Source organism: Borostomias antarcticus (assembly GCF_949987555.1).
Source record: "Borostomias antarcticus genome assembly, chromosome: 3".
Classification (NCBI taxonomy): domain Eukaryota; kingdom Metazoa; phylum Chordata; class Actinopteri; order Stomiiformes; family Stomiidae; genus Borostomias; species Borostomias antarcticus.
The window spans coordinates 36015854-36027491 of NC_140236.1; the positions used below are offsets into that span (position 1 = coordinate 36015854).

An 11638-nucleotide genomic window follows, 5' to 3' on the forward strand; every position below is an offset into this window, starting at 1 on the left:
TTGTTTAGGTTCACATGTACAGTATGCATGGTATGCATAGAGAGGATTGTATTGTAACAGTCTTATAGTAACAATAGTAACCTGCATATAGGCTACTACTTATTATTTGCATATATACTTAATAATATACTTATTATATACAATATAAACCGTCGTTTGAAGCCCGTGATAAGGCAGCCTGGACATTACTTATCTTCTCAACTGGCAACTGAAACTTCTCATTGCTGCTGTCCGTGAAAGTAGGTTGTGGCATGGCTGCATAGAGTAGGCTATTATTGTCACTCCCTATCCTCCATGCTGGAAATCAGACAGATTTCATAACAGAAAGCAGGCATTGGGGTCTGAAGCACCTCTCTTTTCCTTCTCCCCCAGGGTTCTACTCTAGTGAGAGGATGGCAGGTGTCTTCTCATACGAGAGCTCAGATCTGGACTGGTGTGAAGATAACTACATTCACTCTGAACATGTAGTGGAGTACTTTAATACGGTAAGAGGACTACTGACCAATAAGTCTTGAGATTACAATGCTTCTTTGCTCATATTGAGCATTATTATCTGCCTCTCGTCTCGTGTTTTTAGTGATTTTCTGGTATCCTTATGTTTCATTTTAAATAATGATAATAGACACTAAACAGTAGTTTTATTCTCCTGTGAATCTGATTGGATCTCTTCTCATCTCGTCACCGTGTCTCCTAGATAAGCAGTTTCATCTTCTTCATCATATCTCCTGTCATGCTCTACCTGCTGCACCCCTATGCGAGGGAGAGGAACCTGGCGGTCCACCTGGTCTGGACCATGATGATCTTTGTGGGTGTGTGTTCCCTCTGCTTTCCATATCTACCCTCACCGTCAGCTAGGGCTGCACAATTAATCGTGAATTAATCGAAATCGTGATTATGAGCTCCGCAATTAACTAATCGCAAAAGGCTGCAATTATTGTGATTAATATTTTTGCTTTGAATTGAGTGTGCTAGGACTACACGTACGAATCACAGGCGCTTATGCTGTCTGACCAATCACATGCGTTCCCGCTGAGTGCGCCGTGCGCGGCAATTTCACTGAGAAGACAGATAGCAGTAGGTCAAGACAAGTGTCACAAGAGTACCAGCAGCTGTGAGTAGTGAAAAATTTTGCGAAAACGAGGTCAGTGAGTTAGTAGCAAGAAAGGGGTCAACGTCCGTGATTTGGGAGAATTTTGGTTACGAAAAAGATGGTCGCTCAAGCCCAGCAGGTCATATGCAAACTGTTTAAAGCTATTCCTTTGAAATATTAATCGCAATTATTAATCGCAATTACCATTTTGAAGCAAATAATCGCAATTATTATCATTTGTCATAATCGTGCAGCCCTACCGTCAGCTTGCTGGGGTGCTACACCAAAACTAAAATGTGGTTATACTAGCTCCACCTCGAGGGACCCACCGCCATATTGCTCGTAGCTGTGTGATGATCCTTCCTTCGTCTCTGAGGAGCTCTGCTGTATTCTTTGAATAGATCCTAACATCGTCTGTCCTCTCACTGTAGGCCTGTTCTCCGCGTACTTCCACATGACCCTGAGCTTCATGGGTCAGATGCTGGACGAGCTGTCCATCCTGTGGGTGCTGGCGCTGGGCTACGCCCTCTGGTTCCCCCGGAGGTACTACCCCTCCTTCGTGAAGGACAGGTAGGTCACCATGGAGCGGCCACCCGCGCTTGTGTTTACATCGGCTCGCTACGGGATCACACCTCCTCTCTCATTGGCCGGTGACCAAACGGTCAGGCAGCGCACACCACGGTCCTTTAATTAGATAGGAGACAATGACAGGATCTTTTTACAGGCCACGCCGCGCTGAAATGGAAGCTGTGCGGGGCGTCCGGACCCGCCAGGCCAACAGAGTCCGTATTCAGCTCGCTCTAGCAGACAGGGGCTCCCTTTCCCCTTGTGAATGGGGCTCCTGTGAACACTGTGTAAATATTTAAATAGACAGTGGGAAAAGATGAATGAAATATTAATGAGGCTGTGAGAAGAATCCCGACAATTAGCGGGTGAAGCCCCTGGTGGCTCAATACTACCCCATTGATTTTTTCTTTCCAGCGCTTTCCGTGCTATGAGAGGCGAACGCTAAGTTCATCGTGCCCCACCCTCAACTCCCTTACTCTCTGTTTCCCCTTCAGGAATAGTTTCTCAAAGATGGTGATGGCTATCACTGTTGTCACCACTGTGTCGTCCTTTGTGAAACCCACGGCGAATGCTTACGCTTTAAACTGCTTCGCCCTCCACATCCTCTACTCCTTGGGTGTCGAGATGAGAAGGTACAGTACAGAGTACAGTCACCCCCAACCACCCTTCTGTCTGCGGTTTAATGCTCCATCAGTGTATAGTCTGGCCTAGTCATACCTTGCTGCTTGCTGTCCCCCCCCCAGCTGTACTGACCAGAGGGTGCTGCGGCTTGCGCGCTCTTCTGTGGGCCTATGGGTGCTGGCCATAACCTGCTGGATCAGTGACCGCTTTGGCTGTAGCTTCTGGCAGAAGCTCAACTTCTGCTACCTACATGGAATCTGGTGAGTAGGGGTGAGGGGTCACGGAGGGAAAGTGCTTTACAGCTTGTATTCTCAGTAATATTACATGAACACAAACAAGTTATAACGTCAACATGTCCATTCATCTTCCAGGCACATACTGATAGTGGTAGCTGTGGCCTACGCCAGCACCCTGATAGCCTACCTGGACGCCAATTATGAGATTCCCTACTCCCTACCAGGTCTGTCGTACTGGCCGTGTGAAAGATGGGCCCTGGGACTGCCTTACATCGTCCTGAAAGGCACCACCAAAACACAGAAACGATGCTAGAGCACTTTCAACCTCTCCCACGCTGGGACCCCTTGAGAGTTTTGATGAGGAATGTGTTATGCAGATCCATATGCATAGTTTTGACCTTTTCCAAGCTTGTGAAATTAATGTCTGTTGTATTTTTTTTGCATTTCTTAGTTGTATAACATTGGGGAATCTATACCAGGACACTGGTGCGGTAGGTGGCTTAGTGGCTAGAGCATCAGAGCAGCTGGTTCAAAGCCAGGCAGCTTGACAAGGTGGTATCTTTGAGCAAAGGGGTTTCACCCCGACGCTAGCACATAACATCCAGGGGTGCGGGTCATGCTGATTGACCCTGTGCTCAACTCCAACCAATGGTTTACATAGCAGAGCACAAGACCAATTTCCCCTTGGAAGGAATAATACAGTATATTTTGTAAATGGACTGCACTGATGAATGAAGGCCTCTCATTCACCCATTCACAAACACAGGGCAGCTGCCATGCAAGATTATAGGCTGGTCACTGGGAGCAATTTGGGGTTCAGTGTGTCTTGCCGACCGACAATATGTTATCAGGAGGAGTCGGGATTCGAACCGCCGACCCTACAGTCATTGGACGACCCGCTCTACCTCCTGAGCTACAGCCGCCTCATATATAACAAGAATACTGTTGAGGGTTTGCATGATATATACATATGTGGGTGATTTTACTAACTGCATTGACTATGGACAAGATGGATGAAAATGTATGTGTGAGTTTTACAGTATGTGTGTATTTGTATGCCTTTTGTATAAATGTCATTTTTTATTTTCTATCCATACACAGTACAGGCACTAAATATTCTGTGTTACATAATTGTTTACTGATCAATTTTCTCATTTTTGTGCTTTTTAATATGATAGTATGTTTGTTTTTATATAGATATTACAAACACTAAGATGTTTTTATGAACCTTAGGACTGAATCTCATGTAAGTCTAAGGTTTGCTTACATTGCCTAACCTATCGTCTCACAGCCCTGGTAATTGACAACAAGATGATCTTACTGGTGAACACACGAGTGAACTAAACGCCCTGATGAGCTTGATGGAGTAGCTCCTTGAGTAAGAGTACACTCTTACTCACTCTTACACTAAGAGTGCAGGTGAGTCTTTCCTTGAAGATATGTTTAACAATCTAGTTATCAAGAGTTTTTACAGTGCAGGGATCTCAATCGAAATCCTCTTGTTGGTTTTCATTCTCAGGTCTTTGAAAATGTACTAGGATGTTATTGTAAATTCGTATGAACCATACAAGAGCCACGCCTTCATTTTTGTATGGGTTCAATGTACCACTCTATTAAATTCATTCTTGAACTGAACATAATGTTACACTGTCCTTCCCAAAAAATGAATCTCAGATAAAATGTAGATGTGCTGGTTCAAATCCTTCCATAAAGGTTGCACATTGATATCTCCTTTACATACGATAACAAACACATAATTTGGGATATTCTTTGAATTTTAGGCTGCAACAGTGACATCTAGTGCAAACATTTGAGAATTTGGACAAGTTGGCTGCCTGTAACCCCTGAAGCCATTCTTTCTCAAAAAATAAAATAAAAAGTATTATTTCTACTTTTGCGAAACCGTTTGAGGTAGCAAATGAGCCTAGGGGAGCCAGGTTAGGCTGCCTGCACCAACAAACATTTTGATTTGTTCTCAGGAAACAAACATTCTCTCCGTTGATGCTGATTGAACTGAACTCATTCTATCATTCTAACTTGTTTGCACAGTTTAATGTAGTTGTGAGTAGAAAGGGGATTCATTAAAATGTCTTAGTGTTGAAAGCAAGGTTTTGGTAGAGGTGTGATTTTTTTGTCCTTTGGGACACTATGACTTACAATGTCTGAGACTGACAGTTAGCACATAGTTATGTTATCCTTTAGATGACATCACTGGCTGATAACAGTAGGTTGTGAGATACTGATGTATCATTTTGAAATGCTTCTTATCCTGTATCTTGGTTTATACATGCAACTGACAGACAGAAGGCATGCTTCTTAAGAAAAGCTCAATACAACACCAAAATACCACTTACAGTATACGGCATGCTTATTACATTCCCATTTCTTCATTTTGTATGATAATCCTACTATATACATTCATTATAAGTAAGTGTATTTGGGGCTGTATTGTTTTATCAAAACACCAAAATAATACCACTTACAGTATATAGCATGCTTATTACATTCCCATTTCTTCTTTTTGTATGATAATCCTAGTATAAATTCATATAAGTAAGTGTATTTCGTGCTGTATTGTTTTATCAAAACGCTACAATAAGTACTTTAATTGGATTTGACACTCGTGAGAAGTCCCACCTCTGAACAGTCACGATTGGTTCGATAAGACTGTCTCAAACTCCAACCCAGCGGATTGGCTGAGGGCAAACCTCCGAGCAGCGGATTGGCTGAGGGCAAACCTCCGACCAGCTGATTGGCTGAGGGCAAACCTCCGACCAGCTGATTGGCTGAGGGCCGCTCTGTGCTCTGGTCGCGTGCCAGCAGCCGTCTGGAAGGGGAGGGGTCCCGTCTGGCTTCCGGTTCCAGGCTGCAGTTGACACACAATGAGGAGCAGGGAACAACCTCCGCTGTGAACACACACAACCGGCCAGAGAACCATGGAGAACCAGGTAAAGTGACCTTTTGTCTGAACGTCCATCCGGAGAATACTCGAGTGGGACCGGGAATGAATCGAAAAACCCCTCAACCGACCTGCTATTCGGTTGGACCGGAGAGCTAACGGCTGCTCGCTAGCATCGGTATTCGGTATCCAGGCATAGCGAGCAGGCTAACCTAGCTAGGCTAACCCTATAGCCTCAGCAAGCTAGCTGCTTAGCCACATTATCACGGGAGCACAAAGGGATTTTCACCTGGTGGTGTTTTCTGGCCTGGTAGCCATGTTGAAAAGCACGTCAACTGCATAGTATAACCCGGTTATAATATGATTTTTGAAACTCAATATGGGAATTGCTTGGCAATGGGGCTCGGCCCCTAGCTAGCTAGCAGCATAGCCGGAGCGGCTAGCCGGTGGGAAGGGTTGTCTTCTTCAGGTTGGGGTGGAAGGGATTGCCCTCTTCAGGTTGGGGTGGAAAGGATTGCCCTCTTCAGGTTGGGGTGGAAAGGATTGCCCTCTTCAGGTTGGGGTGGAAGGGATTGCCCTCTTCAGGTTGGGGTGGAAGGGATTGCCCTCTTCAGGTTGGGGTGGAAAGGATTGCCCTCTTCAGGTTGGGGTGGAAGGGATTGCCCTCTTCAGGTTGGGGTGGAAGGGATTGCCCTCTTCAGGTTGGGGTGGAAGGGATTGCCCTCTTCAGGTTGGGGTGGAAGGGATTGCCCTCTTCAGGTTGGGGTGGAAAGGATTGCCCTCTTCAGGTTGGGGTGGAAGGGATTGCCCTCTTCAGGTTGGGGTGGAAGGGATTGCCCTCTTCAGGTTGGGGTGGAAGGGATTGCCCTCTTCAGGTTGGGGTGGAAGGGATTGCCCTCTTCAGGTTGGGGTGGAAAGGATTGCCCTCTTCAGTTTGGGGTGGAAGGCAGGAGGGGTGTGTACTATTTACCTAGCTAGCTAACGGCAATGTATTGAATTGAGAGCTTGAATCAGTGTCATATGACCTGTAAACAAAGGGTGTGCACCAAATACGACTGACATTAGCAACGCATACAACTAGATAACTGATATCTTGCTACTTTCTATAATATTGTATGTTTGCAACTTTGAGCAAAGCGACGTCTGTGTATTTTAAGGGGATTCGCTATTGATCTCGGATCTTACGTCATGTCCTTTGACTTCTTACGTCATGTCCTTTGACGGATGCGAGAAATGGGATTTCCAGAATGACTTTGAGGAAGACAAGTTCTACTAAAACCCAGAGAGGTGACGAATAAAGGTCAAATCAGATCATGAATCGTGACAAGCAAGTGGCCATGTGTCATCTGAGAACGATGAACCAACATCACTTCACATTTGCATCATTACAAAACAATATATCTTGACCATACATTTGTGTTTTTATGATTAAGGCATCACGTGATGGCCAGTAAAGTGATAGGAAATGGTCATGGTCACGGTCACGCGACTTAATTGATAGTGACAACATACTGTGAAATTGTGTGATGTTATCATGTCCATATCATGTAGTGTGACCATGCCACCGGCCTGCAGCTCTCAGATATTGACCACCAGTACAGTGGCAGCTGGGATGGTGTTATTCTGGAATATTCTACTAGTCTTTTTCCTTCAGTGAAGTAGTGGGTTACAGAAGAGTTCGATAGCGGGAATATTTGACTCTTTTTTTCTGTGTTCCTCTTCAGAGGGTAACTTCAGATGCCCCCCCGCCCTCTTGTGGAGATGACTTTGGTCATGAGGGGTGTTGGGCTATTCTCCTGGCAAGTGGGGGTTCATTGTGTTTTTGAGAGCTGGCATTTCTGCCAAAACTAGCAATTGCTATCAGAAGACTATTATTTTTCCTGAAGGGGATGGGACGAAAGTGAAATAGCTGCTCTTCTATTTTTTGGATCTATCTTGTTGTTACTGGAAAGCGAACTGAACAGACATCAGAGAAATGTCGGACTGTGTTGTGTGATTTTGTCAAAGAGCCAGGAATGGCCATCGGCCACCAGGTTAGACGGTGGTCATCTGTTAGTCATGATGTTGGTCTCTCTAGTCTATTCTATGGGATGGTGAGTGTGCCAGACGGTTCTGGAGAACTGGCTGCTGGGAAGGGGCTCCGTGGTCGTTGGCTGAGGGCGTGGCAGCGAGCGTCTGGAGTTAAAGGGCATTACCGCCACAGAGCGGCCGGGGCGAAACTCCAGGGAGAGGAGGGGGTCTGTGTGTGTGTGTGTGTGTGTGTGTGTGTGTGTGTGTGTGTGTGTGTGTGTGTGAGTGAGAGAGAGAGAGAGAGAGTGAGAGAGAGAGAGAGAGAGTGAGAGAGAGAGAGAGAGAGAGAGACCAGCTCATCTCAATCCTATCCCCTAATCCCCTCACTCAGACTCAACTCACGAGTAGCGCAGAGAAGAGGCCAAATCCCCCACATTCTTCAGGCCTGGACATAAAGTGCCTCCTCTGTCCCCTTGTCCCCTTGTCCCACCCTCCAATCTCTGTTTACCTATCCTGATGTCATTTTGGTCGTCTCTCTATGATTATACTCTCTGGAGTGTCCATCCATATTGGGACAAAGCTAATGTGCAATACAACAACGGAGCTTTTTTTTCTCCGGCTCTGGTTCTGAGCCGTTCTTTGAGACGCGTCTTCCCGTTTCAGTGCACAGTGCAGGTGAAGCTGGAGCTGGGCCACAGAGCCCTGCTCAGGAAGAAGGTGACGTCGGAGGGGTTCACCCACGACTGGATGGTGTTCGTCCGGGGGCCGGAGACGGGGGACATCCAGCACTTTGTGGAGAAGGTGGTCTTCCGGCTGCACGAGAGCTTCCCCAAACCCAAGAGAGGTGAGAGCGAAGGATGGTTCCGTTTTTTGGGCCTGACCGACTCTGACCGCATCGCACTGGGTTATCGCCGCCATATCACGGTGCGATGGTCAGGGCTGAGTTTCCCAGAGGCATCGTAGCGCTATGATGAACGCCATAGCTTACGATGAACGCAGCGCTACGATGCCTCTGGGAAACTCAGCCCAGTGCTGTTATCGACTGTACTGTGAACCGTACTATGAATGTACTGTTGCTCTATCCGTGTGTGTTGTGTCTGTTGTGTCTGCAGTATGCAAGGAGCCGCCATACAAAGTGGAGGAGTCGGGCTACGCAGGCTTCCTCATGCCCATCGAGGTGTACTTCAAGAACAAGGTGAGAACTCTACTCTACCCGGCCGGGCCTCACCCACAGGGTGGGGTCTCTCTCTTTGGATATGAGCCTCACCAACAGGGTCTCTCTCTTTGGATATGGGCCGCTGTCACACGGGGAGACTCCCACGGATCATATTTCCTCAGGTCCTTCCTCCTGAAATCAGATCTGATTTCTCTCCCTACGAACACTTGTTTATGCAACACAGTCACGGACAGAAAGGAACAGACACGGAGCAGTGGGATTCTTCCCTGTCTCCAAGAATCATAATTCTTGATATGTCGATGGGGTCGTCGCATGTTTAACAGGCCTCTGCATCGGTCCAGTTGCCCCACGGTTCTTTCTGTCTCGTGCGTTTAGTCTCTGGTGTCGTGAATGTGAGAGAGAGAGGGAGAGAGTGTGTGTGTGTGTGTCTACGTGTGTGTGTGTGTACGTGTGTGTGTGCGAGTCTGGTGGACACACTGTGCTGAGCTGTAAGCGATACAGGGATTTGGTTGCAGTCCGGTCGGCCGGCTGCACCCTTTGCCTGGCTACTGGCAGCTGTCTCACTGCTGACTTCCAAATCACCCCCTATACCCCTGGGAGGACTGCATAGATTGAATGACCGGGTTCTTTCCAAGCAGTCAATCACAGAGGATGGCTAATACCAATATCTTATCTTCATCTCCCCTTTAGACTGTACGTTTACAGAAGCGTCTCTTGGGAGAAGGGGCCCAGGGCATGGATCAATTCAGCATCGTAATCCCTCTTTGTACAGTAAAAAGGGCTTTTTTTTTTGTCTGTCACCCCCTCCCCTGTAACCTTTTGACCCCGGTTTGCTCTTGAAGATATGAGCGAGCGGTCATCCTTTCGTTGTGTTTACCGAAAGCCCGGACCTCATTGTGTTAGGGAAGCCCCATCTCTCTCCACAGCGTGAGGAATGTTTGCTGCTTATCAGCGCTTGTGTACACTCTCCTATAGGCATGCCCGTTATTGACTTGACAGTGGAGAGCTGATTCTCGCTGATATGCGCCGGGCGCCGCCGGGGCTGACTGCGTTTGTGAAATGGGTTTTACAGGAGGAGCCGAAGAAGGTGTGCTTCAACTACGACCTCTTCCTGAACCTGGAGGGGAACCCGCCCGTGAACCACCTGCGCTGTGAGAAGCTCACCTTCAACAATCCCACCAGGGAGTTCCGGAGGAAGCTGGTCAAGGCCGGGGGGGTGAGACGGGGGGATGGGAGGGGCAGGCCGGGGGGGTGAGACGGGGGGATGGGAGGGGTGAGACGGGGGTGTGAGACGGGGGTATGGGAGGGGTGAGACGGGGGTATGGGAGGGGCAGGCCGGGGGGGTGAGACGGGGGTATGGGAGGGGTGAGACGGGGGTATGGGAGGGGTGAGACGGGGGTATGGGAGGGGCAGGTGGGACGGGGGTATGGGAGGGGCAGGTGAGACGGGGGTATGGGAGGGGCAGGTGGGACGGGTAGAGGGGGGGCGGGGGTCCGTCTCTCTCTTAGGGCTGGGTTTAAAAAATCGATTCATCGAGTCTGAATCAAATGATTCAGAATCGATTCATGAATCCCAAAATCGATCTTTTATTTAATGAATGAATGAATAAATGAAGTTATGAATAGTTCAATGATTCATTCATTCATCCATTCATTTTTGGAAATCAGTATCGATACCCAGCCCTAGTATTGATGTGTTGCATAACTTGGCAGTCATGTAATTAAGGTTAAAGCTAAAAAAAACAGGTTTTAGTAACACTAACCGAATCGATATTGAATTGTGATAATCGATTCTGAACCTTGTGAATCGGAATCGAATCGATTCTTGAAATTCGACTCGATACCCAGCCCTACTCTCTCTGAGGCTGGTTCTCATTCACTCTCTCTCTCTCTCTCTCTCTCTCTCTCTCTCTCCTCCCTCCCTCCCTCCCTCCCTCCCTCCCTCTCTCTCTCTCTCTCTCTCTCCCTCCCCTCCCTCCCTCCCTCCCTCCCTCCCTCCCTCCCTCCCTCCCTCTCTCTCTCCCTCTCTCTCTCTCTCTCTCTCCCTCCCTCCCTCCCTCCCTCCCTCCCTCCCTCCCTCCCTCCCTCCCTCCCTCTCTCTCCCTCCCTCCCTCCCTCCCTCCCTCCCTCCCCCCCTCCCCCTCCCCCCCCCCAGGTCATGGTGGTTCCTGAGGGGGCAGAGGCCGTACCCAGGCCCAGCCCAGACTACCCCATGCTGCCCACTATCCCCCTCTCCGCCTTCTCAGACCCCAAAAAGACCAAGACTTCCCATGGATCAAAGGTTAGTTACAAGACTGCCACAGCCGGCACTGATTACAGGCCAGTGATTACACGTTGCTTAACCAGGCGATAGGCTGAACAGAGGAGGGGGGGGGGGGGGGGGGGTAGGGGAGCACAGTTTAGATAAGAGACAGAAGACACTTGTGTGATTGGGCTGTCAACCCTCCCAGGCTACCGCTAACCGCCCGGCGAAGTGAGAGGTGTACACGTCTAAATGAGACGAACGAGCGAAAGAATCGCTCCGAGCGGAAACCGGCTCGGCCAGTGGCCCGCGGGGCGGCTCCTCCCCCTCCCTGCTCCTTAGCCACACGACGGGATCCTTTCTCGGGCTGCGTCGAACGACGAGACACACGCTCGATGACGGCACCGCGCCGAGCGCTCTCTCTCTCTCTCTCTCTCGTAGCGCGGCCGTAGCAGCGGCGTGGGGCAGGGGGACAGATGTTGATAAGCGTAATGTGGGTCAGGGCGGTTCTGGGATGATGGGAGCCACAGGAGGGGAGCAGATGTTCTCCAGTTGTCAGATGAATCAGCGTGTATCTCCTCCCCTGCAGGAGCCCAGCAAGGAGGGCAGCGGAGGGAGCAGCAAGGGGCCCAAACCCCACAAGCTGACCAAGGAGCACCGCGAGCGCCCCCGCAAAGACTCCGAGAGCAAGGCCACGTCCAAGGGCGACAGCGACCGCGACGGGGGGCGGAGGGGGCGGCGGCGGCAGCAGCAAGAGCGCCCGCGAGCCCTCCTCCTCCTCTTCCTCGTCGTCCTCC

The 11638-nt window shown here is 49.1% G+C and overlaps 2 protein-coding genes across 2 annotated transcripts in view; both read left to right on the forward strand.

The window, feature by feature from the left end:
- Positions 1 to 377: 377 nt before the first annotated feature.
- Positions 378 to 2827, forward strand: acer1 (alkaline ceramidase 1; the record flags this gene model as incomplete). Its single annotated transcript, XM_084461644.1, has 6 exons — positions 378 to 485; positions 695 to 809; positions 1522 to 1660; positions 2152 to 2289; positions 2401 to 2538; positions 2650 to 2827. Exons 1-6 carry the CDS (start codon positions 393 to 395, stop codon positions 2825 to 2827), a joined length of 801 nt encoding a protein of 266 aa, XP_084317770.1. The 5' UTR covers positions 378 to 392.
- Positions 2828 to 7428: 4601 nt separating this feature from the next.
- Positions 7429 to 11638, forward strand: part of mllt1a (MLLT1 super elongation complex subunit a) — a gene marked incomplete at both ends in the record, with an annotated part of 4687 nt that continues 477 nt past the window's right edge. Inside the window, 7 exon segments of the mRNA XM_084436177.1 lie at positions 7429 to 7446; positions 8087 to 8267; positions 8536 to 8618; positions 9673 to 9816; positions 10755 to 10880; positions 11431 to 11562; positions 11564 to 11631. Of these exon segments, the coding sequence (XP_084292303.1) occupies positions 7429 to 7446; positions 8087 to 8267; positions 8536 to 8618; positions 9673 to 9816; positions 10755 to 10880; positions 11431 to 11562; positions 11564 to 11631 (752 nt within the window).